The following is a 19888-nucleotide window of genomic DNA, read 5'->3' as shown; positions in this document are numbered from 1 at the left end:
GATGTGTATTGAATACACACCTTCTTGAGATAGGAAGAGATTATTAGAAGAAAAATGTTCTGTGTTTTGAGATTTTCAAAAGGTTTGACAATCAAGTGTGATGTCAGAAGTTTTGTTACCTTATGGTTTTAATGAATTTTAGGTAATATTTTCAAGTAAATATGGTATAATACATGTAATAATGTTGGCATAAGAAATGAGCTTAATTTTAATAGTGTCTGCTTGTTTATTTAATCATGCTAAAGATTTGAGAAAGTAAATCCTTTATTTTCTGCAGTTTATAGTCTCATGTATGAGTTTTTGACTTAAGAGCTTTGACAGATGGGATAAAGGAAAAAAGTCAAACTGAGCAGTGGGTGCTTTGGTGGGATTAAGAGGATCGTTGGGGGTATAAGAAAATCCTTCCCCCAGGAGCAGTAGGGGGGGAACCTCAGAGGCTAAAAGTGACTGAGAGGATGGGCACATCACGGTGTCTTTGGAGGATTTTCTTGGGATTGACGAGAGTAATTTAGCAGTGACCCTGCTTTTCTCGCAATCTGCTCAGCTTAGATGTTCATGTCGGTAGGCCGAAGTTGTTGGCAGCAGGATCATCACTGAGCTTGATAAGGCAAATGGCAGCAATTGCTTTTGCTCCTTTTGACCTGTGGAGATTTCCTAATCGGGAGATAAACCCTAGGGGCATTAAGGATGCTGAAATTTCATCACAGGAGATATGGAAACAATGTAGCAAACAAATCATCTCTGGCTAGGGTTCTTCTTCCTCTTCTTTTTCTTTCCTTTTTTTTTTTTTTAATGTATGTTTTAGTCATAAAAAAAGCGAGTTTTTGCTCTTGAGTTTTAAAAAGTTGGGGGGGTTTTGGCTTCCCTGGTAGCGCAGTGGTTGAGAGTCCGCCTGCCGATGCAGGGGACACAGGTTCGTGCCCCGGTCTGGGAAGATCCCACATGCCACGGAGCGGCTGGGCCTGTGAGCCACGGCCGCTGAGCCTGCGCGTCTGGGGGCTGTGGTCCGCAACGGGAGAGGCCACAACAGTGAGAGACCCGTGTACTGGAAAAAAAAGTTGGGGGGTTTCAAATTTAAGGCTGGGACAAGATTGTGTGAAATTTTACATTTTAATGTAGCAGTGGTTTTAGTTCTGCAGTATGTTCACCTTTAAAAATTGTATCTAGATGACAAATTTGAAAATCAACCAAATGATATGGTGTTAGTAATATGCTTTAGTTTATATTTAAAATATAAAGTGCTGAAAATGAATGCTTATTTTTGTTGCCGAAAGAATAGTTTTACATTTTATAATTATGATGAGTGTAGAAAAAAGAGGAAAAAGTATCCAGCTTAGGATACAGCAGAACAATGCAGGGCATGCAGTTATTTTAGTCATCTAATATGTCAGCATTCAAGAATCTGAACCGATTGTTTAAAAAAAATCTTGTACTTTGTTTCTTTTGTTGCTCATTTCCAACTTTGTCATCTGTCAGAATGCAAAAAAAAATTATCCTTCTATAACCATTGACAGGATAACACAAAAGCTGTCTCCAGGTCGATATTTTGCAGCAATATTTTTAACATATGAACAGTAGTTTTTATAATTTCACCTTGGTGCTCAACCATTTATTATCGTATCAGAAGCATGTCAGTAATTCCTTTCTAAATGTCTGCTTCTTTTAGCGCTGAGACCCACATCAAGGGCTTCACACTGAACGATGCTGCCAACAGCCGCCTCATCATAACGCAAGTTAGGCGGGATTATTTGAAAGGTATGTCACAATGCTTGACCTTTACGTCACATTAATGCCTCTGCAGATTTTTCTTGTAACGCCCTTCGAATACTTGGATAAAGGAGTCCATTTAGCAAATTACCTGCTTATCAAGAGCCTTTTGTGGTAGCTGAGAGACGTAAATTACTGTACATGCATTTATAATACAGCTTGAATATGAATGTACTTGTCATTTGACCACTTAGTCCAGTTTCCATTCCATTTAACACAAGATGGGTTTTCTTAAGATGAATCACAGCTCTTCAGACATGCAAAATTTGTGTTGCAGGAGAGAAAGTACAGGCTTTCAAGTGCGTTAAAATTCACAGCACAAGTCATTTTGCTTTGGAAATTAACGTACTTTAGAGCATCTGAAACAATTCCCAGCAGTTGTTTCTTGCATATTGTGTTGGTTGTATGTGAGTTAGCAAATGAGTTAAATTGAGTGTTAAATGTGTGGGATTGTGCACCAAATGATTATAATATTGATTTTTAAAACTTAATCTAATACTTTTTTAATAGTTCATAATACCAACAGCAGTAAGATACAGTGTTTGGAGTTTCGAGTTTTGAGTTTTTGAATTTAGAGGATAACACCAGAAAAATGTGGAGATGACTTTGGGGAGGGTTGGGATGAGGCCATTTGTTTGGTAGAGGCTGTTTATGGGTTTGCAGAGGGATGGATTTGGATCAGATGGTCTTATGAATGAGCTCCCAAGGGGAAAAATGATGAATCTCTTAAATTTAGATAAGCATCTTTTCACATTTAATTTTACATTTGAATTTTAGTTGATACAGTAACACCATGGTTTTGCCGATAAAACAAAACACACTTAGGAACTCTTTAAGGAAGGTTGAAACAGCTCTTTAACCGTTAAATATGTTGCCTAGTTTTTTCCTCACTCTGTGTATACTCCTCACTTGCATGCTTATAAAATAATTTCACATCTCTGAAAGTTGCTGTGTAACTGTGCAGCTTTAATGTTGCCTGTAATGCCTAAAGGTATTGGTCTTTGGATGTCTTCCTAATTGGTTAGGACTGAGTATGTAAGTGATCATTTCTGCCTATGCAAAATTGCTGCCTCAGTATTCTACAGGCAGGACCAGCCTGTTAGACAGCTTCAGTCATAATTGAGTGTTGTAGGGCTTGCTATTAAAACTTTAAAAGCTTTCATTTTCTTTGCAATAGAAGAGGCTTTTTGGCAAGTAGATATTTAAAAACAAATTTTTTCTACTTTTTAAAATTTTATTTTTTGGCCGCGACACGCAGCATGTGGGAACTTAGTTCCCTGACCAGGGATCGAACCTGCACCCCCTGCAGTGGAAGTGCGGAGTCTTAACCACTGGACCTCCAAGGAAGTCCCTGATAAACAATTTTAAAACATTGAAAAATTAAACTTGCTCCCATATAAATAAGTTCACTTTTGTAAATGACATTTTGTAGACATGGAGATTAGAATAAAACACTTTCTTAATTTCAAGGAGTTAATTTTTGAGCTGAATCTAATCAGTGTTTAACTTGACTGCTGTCCCACTTGTATGTTAGGTACCCTGTGAAGACAACAAGAAATTATGATATAATTCCACATCTGTTTTCAGCTGTTCACCTGGAGGTTGGTTGAGAGCAGAAGCTATGAACCCACCTCCCAATGCCTTGCCACAGACTAACCTACTGTGGTCATTGTCAAGGACTGGAATGCTGTTGGCACTATCCACATCTCCTTATTTTGTTCCATGGCTGACTAGAGCTCCCAATTAAAAAAAAAAATTCAGGTTGCTTTTTCTCTATTCCATCTAAAGCAGGAAGAAAAATAAAGCCAGTTCAAATGCTGTTCTGGAATATTCATAGCTGATACATCACACCGTTTGCAATATAATTAATATTACTAGTAAATTAGGTGACAGTGTGATAAGGACTCGGGGAGGGGTGTGGATGGATACTGCGTTTGGTGTCCTGTAAATCATGAACTGTCCAGAAGTCCAGCCCTGTATGGGAATATGATTTCTGTTCCAAGGTCCCATGCTCCCTTTGGATAGACATAAAATGATCTCTTCTCTGTCCTCCACTCTTTCACACACACATGCACCCATAGATGCAGGCTCTGGGATGGTTAGATTCTTGGGTTGGTGTCTTAACAGTATGACCTTGGGGAAATTATTTAAATTATCTGTGCCTCAGTTTCCCACATATAAATTTGGTACTTACCTCAGAGGGTAGTTGTGAGTGTGACTGCTTAATACTGTGTCTGGCATGTAGTAAGTGCTCAACAAATGTAGTAAAAGCTCAGTAAATGCGCGTTACTATCATCACCATTGTTATCTTATTTTTGTTGCTATTTGATGCACTGGTGTGGGAAGATCCTCCTGGCTGACAATATTCTTGGCTAATAAAAATATTCCATATTATCTGTGTATGACCACCAGTTAAGATTTTATCAAGTTTATTTTCTATAGATAATATTATTAGAGTAGTATAAATAACATTTTTTTGTTTCCTGTATGTTCGTGTGTATTTATAAAATTTTTATTGAATATGCCTTTTAAACTGCCTATTTTCCCTTTTCCCTATTTGAGAATCACTGGTTTAGAATGTAGATTTGGAGTAATAATAAATTGTTTGTTCAGTAATAAATACTTAAATTCATGATGTCTTTTATTGTATCACTTTTAATAGAGTGTTTAATTATTACTCTTTCCACATTCTTCTGTTAAAGATAGACTGTTATTTGGAAAGCTGCTTTGAGGTTCTTAGTTTTGTGTAGGTTACACGTTCCCCATTCTTCTGTTAAAGATAGACTGTTATTTGGAAAGCTGCTTTGAGGTTCTTAGTTTTGTGTAGGTTACACTGCTTTAATTTCTGTAGAACCATGAAGTTTTCTTTGGTAGCAGTGATTGTTGTGCTAAGTATTGCATTTTCCCTGCAGTCCACAACTTTATTTAATATAATGATTTTGCTACCCTGACACTTAAATCAGTAAATCAGAAGGATATTCCATATTTATCCATAATCACATACTTGTAAGTATGATACATTAATAAAAGAAAAAGAAACTCCTGAGGGGTTTCTCCCTGGGAATCTGATGAGCTTTATTTTCTCTAAAAAATCAGTATAAGAAAATATCTGCAAGATATGTAATCGTGTAAAATAAATTTGTTAGTGTGTAAGTTGAATGTTCCAGTTTGGCTGCTCTTGTATGATCAGTCCTTTTTGGATTAGAAAGAGACATTGTTTTCAAGAAAGAATCTTTGTGGTATTAGAAGATTTTGATAATCATGAATCTTTTGAGTGTAATAAAATCTGGGAAAGTATGAATGTGGGTAGAGAACATATTTTTGGAAGACCTTTAATTTTTAAAAATTTTCCTTATTTATATTTCTCTGAACTTGTTAACTTCTTTGAAATTAGTCACTAAATGTTATCCCTGAATGGAATCCACATTCTGTCAGTAACATCTGCATTTTCTCTGTGACATAAAGAAGAAATTTCTCTGGTCTCTGATATCTTACAGTCAAATAAATCTTTATTTTTTTTTTAGGTTTCTCATAAAGTATTAATATTTTCTGTAATATAGAATAAATTATTCATAGCTTTTTGTGTATAGTCATTTGGTGCTCATATTTAAAAGCTAGTTTTCAAAACACATTAAAGTCAGTACGGTTCGTATAAAAAAAGCTCTGTCACCTGCTCTTGTATTGTAGATGCTCTAACAACACTAAAAACAGCCTTGGATCTGGAGCAGATACCTTCTAGGATAGCAGTGACCCGCCTTATTCAGGCATGTGCCTTGAAAGGTGATACAGAAAGCATACAAGACATTCAGAAGTTGATAAATGGACTCGAAGATTCAATTGGACTTTCCCGTATGGTTTTCATCAATAACATTGCTTTGGCACAAATAAAGAAGTGAGTATTTTCGACCTTTCTTTTTCTCCATTGGGTACTGGAAGGAACGTTATCTCAAATCCCACCTTTTAAAAAACTAGGGTATTAGAAACAGCATCAACTACAGAGGAAGTATTGATGCCAGTTGCTGATTATTCTGTAGCTATCAGGGAATAATTATATGTTAACAAAATATGTTTTAGCTTTAAATTAAATCTTAAACAATATTTATCAAAATTTTCAAATTCATAAAACTTGCTTCACGGTTGGTAACTTTTCTCATTCATACATTCCAGGCCCTTATTGAAACACTTGGTTGCAAAAGTGAAAAATAAGTTCATTTGAATGTCAGCAACACTTGAAGGTGACACTCTACCAGTACATAGTGAAACGGAAGGCCTAGCAAGCTTGTTAAAAATACACATTTCCATCTTCCCCACCCTCCTACCCATCCACCCCTGTCAGCACACATCCACACAAAGGGAGGGAGGTATTTAGAGGTGATTCTCATACCACCATTTCTAGATTCCTTGTTGAGAATCACTACTGTAGAAGTAAATAAGAACTTGATTTTTATTAATCTCACTAGCAAAGTTAAAGATTCATGGGGGTAATTATGGAATTGACATTTTTCATGCTTTTAGAAAAAAATGTTCTTTAGCAGTTAATCCTACATACATTTAATGGGTTGTGATATGAAAATGTCATGTTGGTTTTTACAGGGGTTTTTGTTCCTCTTTCTTTGGGCAGAGAAGAGGTTTTGTTTTGTTTTTCACCCTTTTAAAACTATTTCCCCAAATAGAACTTTAAACTTTTCCTTTAATAAGAAAATGTGATTATCTTAAGTTAGAAGATCCAGAAAATTATCCAAGTCTTTGTTGCTGCACACGGGCTTTCTCTAGTGTGGCGAGCAAGGACTACTTAGTTGCGGTGCGCAGGCTTCTCATTGTGGTGGCTTCTCTTGTTGCAGAGCATGGGCTCTAGGCGCACGGGCTTCAGTAGTTGTGGCTCACAGGCTGTAGAGCACAGGCTTAGTAGTTGTGGCGAACGGGCTTAGTTGCTCGGCGGCATATGGGATCTTCCCGTCCCAGGGCTCGAACCCTTGTCCCCTGCATTGGCAGGCAGATTCTTAACCACTGTGCCACCAGGCAGCCCCTGGATGAAATTTTAAATGTTACCATATAAACAGAGTTTTATATGAGGCCGAGAATATGTTTTTATTCACTATTAAATAATTCTCTAACTAAAACCCATAAGAAAAATTTATTGTAATGGTGTCCTCAGTTTTAGAGAATTCTTGTTTTAGGTAATAATTCCAACATAAAATTGATTATTTGGATTTCGAGTGCCATATCATAACTGTAAAGTATCAATTAAAGAGCATCTTAACCAGAAAGATAGTCATAGAGATAATTTTTATCATAACTTGTTACATAAGGCCATGTAATTAAATTTTTTAAATAAAAAGTGTGAAGATACTTTTTTCTGAGAATTTTAGTATAAATTGAATATTTTTCAAATGTTATATATTACCTGACAAAAACAAATTGTAGTGACTGTGGGTTGAGAGACGTGAAAATATACCTTTTGAAGACATCATCAGCATTTTTAAGAATCCTGAGACGTAATACATTATCTTTACTTCATGCAGTAGTGACCAGTTGCAGATTATAATGCCAGAGTTATATAGCATTTAAACAAGTTTTCATTTTACATCCAAACAGCTGCAGAATCAAGTCTTTGAGATACAATAATTTTTTAAGTTATTGTCTTTAATTCTTCTCTATATAGTTGTTTGATCTTGTCTCTAGAGCAGTTTTTTAAAATAAGCAGCTGCTTCAGTTACTGTAGCATAAAGCACCCGGTGGTTGCTTTTGCCACCTAAATGTGATTGGGTTCAACTTGCATAGTCTTTTTTATCTGGTTAATTGTAAGTATATTTCCTTTTTTTCCTAAAGTGCTTGCATGTGTGAATCCCAAAGTACTGATACTGAAACTGCAATATTAATACTAAAGCAAATATTTCCTTATAATTTATTTTACTTTCTTTTACAGCAGTAACATAGATAGTGCAATAGAAAACATTGAAAATATGCTTACTTCAGGGAACCAAACCATGGAACCTCAGTACTTTGGCTTGGCATACTTATTCCGAAAAGTCATAGAGGAGCGGTTGGAACCAGCACTTGAAAAGAGTAAGTTAGCTGTTGTAGCCAAAGAACACAGAAGCACTTTTTCTCTCTAGTGAGTCTGGACTGACTTTCTTTGGTGGATGAGTTAGTTATACCACTGTTTAAATGACAGATTTTTCTTACCTGTCATTTTTTTCAGTAAGCATCATGGCGGAGAGATTGGCTAATCAGTTTGCAATTTACAAACCTGTCACCGATCTTTTCCTTCAGCTTGTGGATTCAGGCAAGGTGGATGATGCCAGAGCTCTCCTACAGGTAATGACGCACCACACATGGAGCAGTGGGGCTTGTAGCTTGTGAGAAGTCAGTTAAGAAATTACTAGACTCAGGTGTGTGGTAGAATACCGGAAATGAAGTGTGGTGCTGCCTGCACATTTAAATTTGAACGTGAATCAAGTTTACATGACAGGGACTGGATTGTAAGTTACAGGTTGCTGGTTTTAAAGATGCCAAATCGGACTAGAAGTGTCTTTAGATTTAAGTGGGGGTGGGGGAAGACATGTTTTGCCAAAATGATTTAAAGACAAATGTTTCTGTGCAGATAGGTAATGCAAAACAGTTCCTTTGATTTCCTAGTTTAATTTCTCTAATGCTGCTCTATAAACACTGCATCACCATGGCAACACAGTTTGCAAACAAAAAGTAGGAAATGTTTGCTTTTCAAGTACAGCTTCTCTTGAATACTCAAACATTCTCAGTGCCTTATTCAAGATTAAGAATTTGCTTTCTATTCACTTGTGTGTCACAGACACATTAAATGACAAATGCAGGTCTCTGTGGCCCGCACTCTCTCAGTTAAATTAGCAATCTTCAGGGAAGGAGACAGCTGCATTCATGCCATTTTAACAGCACTAAATATAAAGCCGCGCGCCAACGGTGGGTGATAGTAGCTGCCACTGGTAATGTACACAAACAGGCAATGCCGCCGGGGAGCCCCTTCCCAGCAGGTGGCAGTCAAACAGTCACCGTGATCCCGCCAAAGGCTGTGTTTGTATAGACTCCCTGTGTCAAATTGAGGCCTGGGACCAATTTCTGGTAGTAAATAGTATTATATTCACTTAACGATTTTGCAAGCTGCAACACCTCTTAGTAGTAGATAGGGAAGGTAAAACTGTACTCATTTGCTGGAACTCTGCTTTTGATCCTTAAAGTTCATCTAGTTTTACAGTAGAATCCAAGACTTTTTTTTTTTTTTTTTTTTGGCAGTACGCGGGCCCCTCACCGCTGCGGCCCCTCCCCTTGCGGAGCACAGGCTCCAGACACACAGGCCCAGCGGCCACGGCCCACGGGCCCAGCGGCCCCGCGGCACGTGGGATCCTCCCGGACCGGGGCACAAACCCCCGCCCCCTACATTGGCAGGCGGACCCCCAACCACTGCGCCACCAGGGAAGCCCAAATCCAAGACATTTTTAAGAGGAATTCCTGAGAAATTTCTCTGTGTTAACATTTTTGTAAAAAGTGTAAATTGGCACTGTTTCTAAGGCTTTTTTACTTTTGTTCCTGGAGAGAGAGAGAAATGCTAGTTAGTTGAGAATTTTCTTGATTGGTTTGGTATGTTTACCTTTTTTTTTGCTTTAAAAAAAATTTTTTTTAAACAGAAAAGGCAATTTATGATGGGGATTTCAGGAATCTTTTCATTGTTCTGTTGCCTTTAGTATTAAAAGTTTTATCTTGAAAAGAATAAATTCTAATGCTTTATGTTTGTGTGTACATACCTAAGTGTACCCATTCAGGGTATATGCATGTCTAGCTGGACGTGTGATAGTATTCATTCAGCTTTAACACATTATTGTGACAGCTCTTTAGGAAGTCACACTTGGTATTTCATTTACCAGCTTGTTGATCAAGGCGAGCAGTCCAGAGTGGGAGACAGTGGGGATGTGGCAGCCGCCTTGAGAGCTGCATGTACCCACAGTGGCCTGTCTAGGGCTCTTGGCAACAGCCGAGCATTGCTGCAACAGCTGTCTTTTCATTTTTATCCCTTCAGTAGACTGAGGTTTCAGATGATAAACCCTTTACCCATTCTTTACCTGCTTGTCAAACAGTAAAAGATTATTCTTGCTGTAGTGAAGAATACTTTATTCACAGATGTCAAAAGCATCAGTTTATAGTGTAAATGTTCTGTGTGTCCCCAAAAGTTCTTTTTATACTAGTCATTTTAGTATTGACAGTGTTTTAAAGCTTTGAAAGAGCAATGTGCCTTTAGAAACTTAAGAGAATGACATCTGTGATGAGTGTAAACTAAAATAATGTCTTGCCATATTTGATTTTACTATAGCATCTAAGATGGGATAGACACTTGATTTATCTGGTCTGTCATATAAACTTTTTTTTTTTTTTGAGTTTAACTTTTGTCTCTTTCTCAAGCACTGGCTGTCTATCGCAATGAAAGCCTTTTATAAAATAGAGAGATTGAAATCAGTCCTTTTGTATGCATAAGTGTAGGTAATTATACTTTAAAGAGAACTTGCTTTGTACATTTTAATTTTTATAAAGAAACGAGCAGTTATCTCCCTGACACCTTATTAAATGTATAATTAACCTTATGATCCCTAGCTCACTTGTGAATGCTTGGCAGTATAATTGGAGGGGAATAGTGTTTCTTTTTTCCCTCTTTCTTTGCAGTCCTAAACCTCATTCTGTGGTTGTGGAAGCATTGGTTGAATTTTTCCCTTTGCTTTTTAAACAGACCTTATACTTGCAGTGCCAAGGACAACATGTATGAAAGCCTGGCCTAGCTTGCACTTGTTTTCTTTTTTCTTGCCTTAAAAAACATTGGTCGACTGTTAGACCTTCCTATTGGTAATGATACATTACTGTATTATTGTGAACTTTCTTAACTGGAAATATTCACCTTGGTCTGCTTGTTTATCAAAAACCTTCACTTACCAAATAATGTTTCAATTTTTAGAGATGTGGTGCAATTGCTGAACAAACCCCGATTTTCTTGGTGTACTGTATTAGGAATTCTCGGAGATCGGGAAAGGTACGGTGCTATTGTACTTGCTGACAAATCAATAATGCTATGAGCTAGTCTTGTTCAGAGGTATTGAGTATCATGTAAGAGCTTGTCAGTTCAGGACGTTTTCTAAAAATACTATAGAGATTGAACACTTCCTGGCCTGTGCTTGTTTACTTCTTTAGATGTTGATGCAGTCAGTTCTGGCTCCTTGGTTGTATTGGAAATGCAGAACAAGTTCATGCAGTGAATTCTCTATCCTTGTAGTTATGCATTGAGCCCCAAGAAATGTAAGAAACAAATTCCGTTGCTTGGGTCACTGGGTAAGTTTCACAGTGCAGAAGCACTGCTGAGGGAGACACCTACTGCAGAGTGTCTCCTGTCAGGTGGCTCAGGTAGAAACCATGAGGTAGATGAACCCGTTAGCTTTTAAAACTGGTATGTGCCACGGATTCACGTTCTCGGTCTGTACAGTTACCTTATTTACACTAAAAGTTATGTGTGTATGTGTGAAACAGAACCAAGTCTTATGTTTGATGTTTAAAAAAAAAAAGAATAAAAGCATATTTCAAAAATTTTTTTTTAGATTTGATTTTTCATGGTGAGTGGGCACCAGAAACCCTGTTCTTAGTTTATTTGGGCATATTATGAAGTTTTAAACTGAGCACCAATTGTAATGTTTGTTTTATGTGAAACATTTAGGTTGTTTCCAACTCTGGGAGGTCTAGTTTTCCTTAATTTTCACATACTTCCCCCATACATACACACACTTTGAAAAATAATTTACCTAATTGCACTTTTTATCTTTGACTCATGTATTTATTTACAACAAACATCATTTAGAAAATATTTAGTTGTCCTTTTTTTTCCTTTCAGAGACTATAAAATGGTGTAGTATTTGCAGATAACCTACCACACATAACCTGTATACTTTAAATCATCTCTAGATTACTTATAATACCCAATACAATGAATGCTATGTAAGTATTTGCTGGTACACAGCAAATTCAATGTTTACTTTTTTGGACTTTCTGGATTTTTTTTTTTTTGGTCCGTGGTTGGTTGAATCTACAGGTTCAGAACCCACTGGATACAGGGGGCCCGAGTGTACTAAGATATACAAAAGGGGAAATAGTCCATTAAATTGAATAAGCAGTTCTGTTGTTCTGTTGTCAGGTTATATCAGTGTTTCATTTCACTGTTCTTTTGAGTCATAGTAATGTTACCTATATTTAATTTTCTAGGCACCAACTGTGAAGTCTTTGTTAGAATTGATTCCTGAATTAGCTGAAAAGGAAGAAGCATACACTTCCATCATGAAAAGCTATGGTAATAAGTTTAATCTGACTTCATTATTTCAGTGATTTAAATATTTGTAGTATAGTCAACTAAGTCTTCAGCTCAAAGGCAGTAATCCTAAATATCAGATAATTGCTTATGGTACAAAATTTATTTATTTAGCCTTAGGATATGTTTTAAAATTGTATTTAAGAAAAATACGAAATTATTCATATAGTGTTAACATAAAGTATCTCTGAGTATCTTTTGAGGGGCCCTGATTTGTTGAGTAAGATCCCAGGTTCCTGGAAGGACTTGGAAGTCCACTTGGCTGTACACATTGGGAACCAATCCAGTCTCTCTAAGATGTTACGGAAAAACCTGAACGAACTTTTTGGCCAACCCAATACAATGTAAAATGGGTACATATTTGAGACTGCCACTTGACTTGCCTGTTTACTCCTTCAGTGGTCTACCTACTCCTTTGAAATAACAATCACCTTAATTAAAAAGTGAGCCCCAAGGTTCTACCTGCAGTCACAACTGAAATTCTGGTCTTTTAAGCAGTTTCCTCCCTGATGGCCAGGCAATCACACGTGAAAGGGAACCAGTCTAAAGTTTTCTCAGTAATCAAGATAAATGTTAGCATTTGTAAATTATGATCACCTGTCTATCTGACACCCACTGATTTGCTCACTTTTTAATGGGTAAGTAAAGAGTTGCTTTGCCGATTTTATTGTTGGCAGGACACCAGACTGAGCAATCAGAATTCTCCATTTTCCTATGAGTGGAACATGATATATTTCAAAATAGTGCTATAATCATAAAGTTTCGTTTGTGGAATTGGCAGGTATTAAGTAATAACTAAGATGAAGTAGTGTAAAATGGCATGAAATTACTATTAAATCTCACTTGGGAACTGGGAGGGAGAAGAGCAGGGAGATCAGGAAGTTTTAGTAAAAGGGAAGATATTAAAATTGTTGCAAATCAGCCACAAGTAGAAAAAGCCAGCTAAAGTTAGCTCCTAGGCTACCTTATCATCCAGTTAAGTGAAATGTTAGTGTAACTTGTATAGATGTATGTAGATTTTTTAATGTATATTAATAATGTATATAAAATTTTTTTTGGTCATTGTAGCTAACTGTATTCCTCATCTGCTTATTTTAGGTTAGGAGAATATATTGAAAGTCTTTTTTTTAACATCTTTATTGGAGTATAATTGCTTTACAATGGTGTGTTAGTCTCTGCTTTATAACAAAGTGAATCAGTTATACATATACATATGTTCCCATATCTCTTCCCTCTTGCGTCTCCCTCCCTCCCACCCTCCCTTATTGAAAGTCTTTTGGTGGTGTTTAGCTGCTGATCTTGATGTTGATGTAGATATAGCCTTCCACATAATTTATTTTACACACTCCTCACCACAGAAGTCCCTGGATTAGCTTGATTTCAAAGTGTGGTTTTAAGCAGAAGAAGATTGAATGGTGTGTGCTTACTCTATGATTGAAGACTTCAGTCTGTGGTCACTTTAACTAGCATGGGTCTTTAACTATTTGTCATTTTCCTTCTCTTTCATAGCGGGTGATGCTGAATGAGAGGTGTGGGGAAGGAAGGGCGGAGCTTGTAGATTATGAATGCTGAAGGTAGTTTAGTGTTCGTTTGCTTTGGGATAAAGGGATCCAGGAGTCCCTGAATGGCTAAGTGTTTTGGGAAAAGAAGAAGATAGGTTGGCTTTATCTGTGATTAATATCTTTTTCTCTAGTCTTGGACAGTGATGTCGCATCTGCTAAAGCACTATATGAAAATTTGACTGCGAAGGATGTAAAATTGAATGATCTGTTTCTAAAGCGTTATGCAGTTTTGCTGAAGAATGCTGGAGAGTCTGTCCCTTTCACTGAACCCCCTGTGAGTATTTCTTAATTAAGAGGGAAAAAACATACCTCTAAAGATTTGTGTGTGCTTCATAATAATGTGTAAAAAATAAGTTGAATACTTAATTACATGAGGATTAGATCTCTGTGAGGGATCCTCCAGAGAGGGCTTTGGGAACTGAACAGTCATGCCATGGGTTTGGCTGCAGGATAACATAGCCCTCTGGGGCTGAGGTTTAAAATACAAGGTCAGTCTGAGACCTTCAACTGTAGGTATGAATTTATCAAATGTCCTTGGGGCAGTTCCCTCCTCATTTCAACTTGAAATAGGGTTTAATGGCCTGTATTTCAATAGCTAAGCATATTATGTCACTGTTAATTACTTGTTCATTTCCATTTAAAGTAAGTTGGGTTTTCTTTCTTTAGGATTTTTTTAAATTGAAGTATAATCGACAACATTATATTAGTTACACCTATACAACATAATAACTCAATATTTGTATATATAGCAGAATGATCACCACAATAAGCCCAGTTAACATCTGCCACCATACATAGTCACAAAAGAAAAATTTTTTTCTTGTGATGAAAACTTTCAAGATCTGCTCTCCCAGCTGTTTTCAAATATGCAGTCCAGTATTAACCATAGTCACCGTGCTGTACATTGTATCCCCTTGACCCCATTTTATAACTGGAAATTTGTGCGGTTTGAACCTGTTTACCCATCTTCCTCCCCCTCAAACCTGCCCCCACCGGCCTCAGGCAACCACTGATCTGTTCTCTGTATCCATGAGCTCCGTTCTGTTTGTTTGTGTTTTTCAGATTTCAGATATAAGTGAAATCATACAGTGTTTATCTTTTTCTGTCTGACATATTTCACTTAGCATAATACCATCAAGGTCCATCCATGTTGCAGATGACAAGATTTCGTTCTTTTTACAGCTGGATAATATTCCTGTGTGTGTGTGTGTGTGTGTGTGTGTGTGTGTGTGTGTGTGACATTTTCTTTATCCTTCATCCATCGATGGACATTTAGATTGTTTCCATGTCTTGGCTATTGTAAATGCTGCAGTGAACCTGAGGGAGCATATATCTTTTTTGAATTAGTGTTTTCATTTTCTTTGGATGAATATCCAAAAGTGGAATTGCTAGATCGTATGTTAGTTTTATTTTTAATTTTTCGAGGAACCTCCATACTGTTCTCTGTAGTGGCTGCACCATTTACATTCCCACCAACAGTACACAAGGGCTCCTTTTTCTCCATATCTTCGCTAACATTTGTTATTCCTAGTCTTTTTGATAATAGATATTCTAACAGGTGTGAAGTGATATCTCACTGTGTTTAATTGTATTTCCTTGATTATCAGTGATGTTGAGCAACTTTTCGTGTACCAGTTGGCCATCTGTAGTTCTTCTTTGGCCACATGTCTGTTCAGTTCCCCTGTTGCTATTGAGTTATATAAATTCTTTGTATATTTTGACTATTAACCCCATATTAGCTATATATGTTTACAAATATTTTCACCCATTCAGTAGGTTTCCTAGGAAATTTTGTTTTATTTACTTTGCTTTGTTTAATAAGAGAAATCATGAGTGCAAAATTCCTTTTTATTGTTGTATTGAACTGAAAGTCACCTAAAACATGTTTATTTCAAACCCCTCGACCTTCCATACCCAGGTGTAAATACCTGCATGCACTTGCCCATGCACACACACAGCAGAGGCTCCTGGTGCCTTAATTCTCAGTTGGGGACCCTTGAACTGGTGATTTCATGAAATAGAGAAGAATGCTGAAGCTTCAGGAGACTGCAGCCACTGTGGGCCCAGCAGTCTTTGCTACCAGTTTGCAGTACTTTATGTTTTTAAGTTTTGTACCATCACCTCTTGCTGGTAACTTTTTTTTTTTTGCGGTACGGGGGCCTCTCACTGCTGTGGCCTCTCCCATAGCAGAGCACAGGCTCCGGATGCGCAGGCCATGGCCCACGGGCCCAGCCGCTCTGCGGCATGTGGGATCCTCCCGGACCGGGGCACAAACCCGTGTCCCCTGCATCGGCAGGCGGACTCTCAACCACTGCGCTACCAGGGAAGCCCCACTTGTAACTTTTATCTGTAACTTGCCTCCCTTTTTTTTTTTCCTCTACAGGAAAGCTTTGAATTTTATGCAAAGCAGCTAAAGGAGTCAAAGGAAAACCCTTTGTGAAGCAAGCCGGCACTACTTTGTTTTGTGTGTATTTGTGATTCTGTGTCTAAAATGTTACTTTTTAAATGTATTTGAGAGGACAGAATAAACAAATGAAAAGTTATTTTGTTTATGTACTTTTATTTATTCGTAATATATGATAATAGTCAACATCTTATTGACAATAACTGTATACTAAGTCACTAGACTTCTTTGGGTTTTGCCTACAGTGTAAATCAATGGCATTTTCCTTGAGGCTCCTGGTGTAAGAAGCCATAGTTTTTTAGGGTTCTTTTCCCATTTGACTTTGCAGATTCCCGGCTCTATTTCATTTATTATTTTCATAAAAAGATTGTTCCTTTAGTTAAGACTTGCTTGTCAATATTTTTTATCTGAAAAATTTTGGATCTGAACAAAATGATGCTTAGTGGGCTTTCTAATGCTTAATATTCTATGAAGTAACAATTCTTTATTAGTGTAAAGCCCTGCGTACTTTTCCAGTTTTGTAAAATGTTGGCGCCAGAAGGCATCTCAGGAGTCATCAAATCCAGCACTCTTCATTTCCCAGTGAGAAGCTAAGACCCAAAGAGACTTGTTTGGTCAGGGTGCTCCCTCCATGCCTTCCCTTCTACCACGGAGGCTCCCACAAACCTCTGTTCACTGAAGTCTCCAAAACTGCATCTGAGTGTGAGTTTGATCAGAGCAATGCATTTCCTTCGTCTTGGTTTCAGGTCTTCATCAGCACAAGCTACACCCTACACTGGACTTGCTACTTCATACTGCATATCAATGAATATGTGAGTAAGTATATGAAGGAGTGAAACCTCTGTATTCAGTTTTATCAAAGTTATCCTCAAATTGGCCTTTATGCCTGTTAATATCTATACTGTAAATAGTTACTATAAAAGAATTTAAGATAGGTAGTCAAGACAGTTTACCATCTTAATACAATGTTAATCTGTTTGGGGATTATTATTATTTAAAAGTTGAAAATGCTTTGTTTGAGAGTTATCCCCACTTTGGTGTATCATTTGTTCATTTGACATCGGTGATTAGCTACTGTTTTGGTTTCAGTGAGGTTACTTGGTTCCCACCATTTACATGAAGGGAGACCTTGCCTTGGGGAGTAAGCCAGCCTCACACTGTTTATGCTGCTAACCTGTGTCTTGTGGGATCAACCATTCTGCATCTACAGCCTGCAGATGGCATGAGAGGGAGGATAGGTGGAGGAAAGCCAAAAAATAAATGTCATCGTGGCATCAACCATGCTTCATCTCTGTTTTGTAGAGTTAGACCTAAGGAATTGGGCTCGGCCAGTGCCTAGTCCCAGCCTAGAGGACTTAGTAAAGCTTTCCTCTGTGTACTCCTGAGGTGCAGGACCTGTATGTGTTGTTTTGACACTACTGATTTGCCACGAGCCTCACTCCACTAGGGATTCCACTGAAGCAGGTTTATATTTTGTAGTTATGCCAACCATAAGGTAGTTGAGCTAAATTTTATTGATAGTCATTGAATTAGGTCTCTAAGATGAGGAACGACCTTGGGGCATAATCTGGACCTCCCAGTTATCTTTAGGGAAGCTCAGAGTGCAATCTCATTTGCATGAAGTGACTCGAAGCCAGCCTTGTATATGGATTCTGGTAAAATGTGGGTCTAGTGCAGAGGAAATAGATATAAATCCCTCGATGAGCTTTCTACTGCTTAATAACATTTCTAGCATTCAGAACAGCAGGCTGGACCATTCAATATATTACATACATTAAAGAACTATCAAGTCATGCATCTATAGCACTGTATTGGCTTCCTGTTTTGAATGTAAATATTTAACATGTAATCATTGTATATTCTAGGTGAGCTTACGAATGCTTTCTAAATATCTAATAGCAAAATTGAAATAAAAAATGTAAACACAATTATAGCAGCACTCAATGGTACCTTTTAGATTCAAATTACAAGCAAACAGCTAATTCTAAAAAGTAAATGTCATAAACTTTGGGAAAGTATAGTGTTTTATATGTAATTGCATGTTCGTGTATTTAAACAATATAATTTTAATGTGAAATGCTTTGAATAAATTGTATTCCAGCAACCTGTGGGCTTCTTCATTTTTGTCTTATTATGTTTTTATATAACCACTTTAAGCCATTTCACGGACTTGAGTATTAAAATTTTTAATTAAAAATTGTGTGGTGGCCTCTCTTGTGGCCAGAATTTCCTTGTTTTAAATGGTGTACAGGTTGTGAGTGGGGAACCAGGGAAGTCACTGCTTATCTGCTTTAAGGACAAACATATTCAGTCTGAGATCTCTGAGGTACAAAGTTGGCAAGAATTAGAGTTGGGTGTGTGGTGAATGACACTTAAAAGGGAGGGGGTTTTATCTTGCTCTAAGTGTCAGATGGAGGGAGCGTTTTACAGCTGCATGGATGACTGGGCTCCACTCCACCAGGGCTGTCTTCAGCACACTCCCCTCTTCCTCCTGTTCCTTGCTTGTGAATGCTCACTGAGGCCGCTTCAGTGTCCCCTCTCCCACTGGGAATATTAATTGTTCTCTCTCCAGGGCCCCCCCTGAAGCCACTTGAAAATGCAGCAGGTACCAACCACACTGGTTGTAAACTCCCTGAGGATCAGTTCTTTGTCTCCTGGCTGTGTGTCCCCAGCTTAGCACATTCATGAGTTGTCAGTGGTCAGTTCTGTGGGTTCTACTGTGTGTCAGGTGCCCCTCTTGCCTGATGTTCACAGTGAGGAAACTTAGGGAAGTTAATCTGCACAGAATCACAGCGATAATATCACATGGCCAGGACTTTGAGAGTCATGTACTTACTATGAGGTTACAAAAAAACGGATGGAATCCAGCCTAAGCTCAGTTAAAAATCCAATTAATGATCAAATTGGAATCTCTAAACTAAGAATATTTTTTAAAAACCTTTCACATTAATACAAGTGTTCGCAGTCTCTGGACAGCTAGCACTGTATTTTCTACCAATTAATCAAAATACCCAGTGCCTGGCATAATCACTGAGTTTTCAAGTTCCAATAAATTATTAAGTGAGCTTTATATTGCAAATTGTTCTTCCCGGTACAATTTATTTCTCCAGTCTGTCTGCAGTATGTATGCTGTGCACATTTTTCCTCATGTCTTCGAGCAAACAATATTCATTTAGTATTTGCCTTTTTGAAAAACCAATATTTGTGGAGTTTCTGTAAGTGAAAGCAACATCCCTGAAGTATGGTCGAACTAGTAGCTGTAGGTGGTACAAAATCATGGTAACATCGCTTTGCTGTTGTACATCATGAGCTTGAGTTTCCAACAGAAACGTATCCTGCTTTCAGGCTTGTGGACTCTACAAAGCCCACGTTATGCAGCCTTGGTACAAATAAAATAGCTGCATTAGCAAATTCAAAATAGGCACTTTTTTTTTCTTTTTTTTTGCATGAAATAAACATCATCAGGTCCAGGTAGAGCAAAAAAACACTTAACTAACTTAAGATCTACCACCTCTGCACATTCATTTGGACAACGGTTGGCTCTCGGGATCCATGTTTCGAGAGTTCACTAGAGAATAGATCTCACCAACCCTGCCCCCTGTGTGCACTTGCTGAGATTCTCTTAATTATTTACTTCTTTTTGTAGTTTCCTCCCCCAAGAACTTGAGCTCTCCCAGTGCTCTGCAGCCCCACCAGTTAGAACAGCCTGGCACTGGTAGGTGCCCAATAAGCATCACTGATTGAATCAGTGGGCACATCACCTGTCCCTGTTTCCAAAGCATGTTC

The 19888-nt window shown here is 37.7% G+C and overlaps 1 protein-coding gene across 1 annotated transcript in view; it reads left to right on the top strand.

The window, feature by feature from the left end:
- LRPPRC (leucine rich pentatricopeptide repeat containing) overlaps positions 1-16138 on the top strand; it is a 108504-nt gene extending 92366 nt beyond the window's left edge. Inside the window, exons 31-38 of the mRNA XM_007459953.1 lie at positions 1667-1755; positions 5455-5659; positions 7694-7833; positions 7970-8085; positions 10742-10816; positions 12034-12118; positions 13830-13972; positions 16082-16138. Coding sequence (XP_007460015.1) covers positions 1667-1755; positions 5455-5659; positions 7694-7833; positions 7970-8085; positions 10742-10816; positions 12034-12118; positions 13830-13972; positions 16082-16138 — 910 coding nt within the window. The remainder of the gene's footprint in view (positions 1-1666; positions 1756-5454; positions 5660-7693; positions 7834-7969; positions 8086-10741; positions 10817-12033; positions 12119-13829; positions 13973-16081) is intronic.
- The last annotated feature ends 3750 nt before the right edge of the window (positions 16139-19888 follow it).

The sequence above is a fragment of the Lipotes vexillifer genome, unplaced genomic scaffold (genome assembly GCF_000442215.2).
Source record: "Lipotes vexillifer unplaced genomic scaffold, Lipotes_vexillifer_v1.1 scaffold666, whole genome shotgun sequence".
NCBI lineage: Eukaryota > Metazoa > Chordata > Mammalia > Artiodactyla > Lipotidae > Lipotes > Lipotes vexillifer.
Note: the sequence above shows the minus strand (reverse complement) of the source record. Positions and strands in the feature narration are given on the sequence as shown.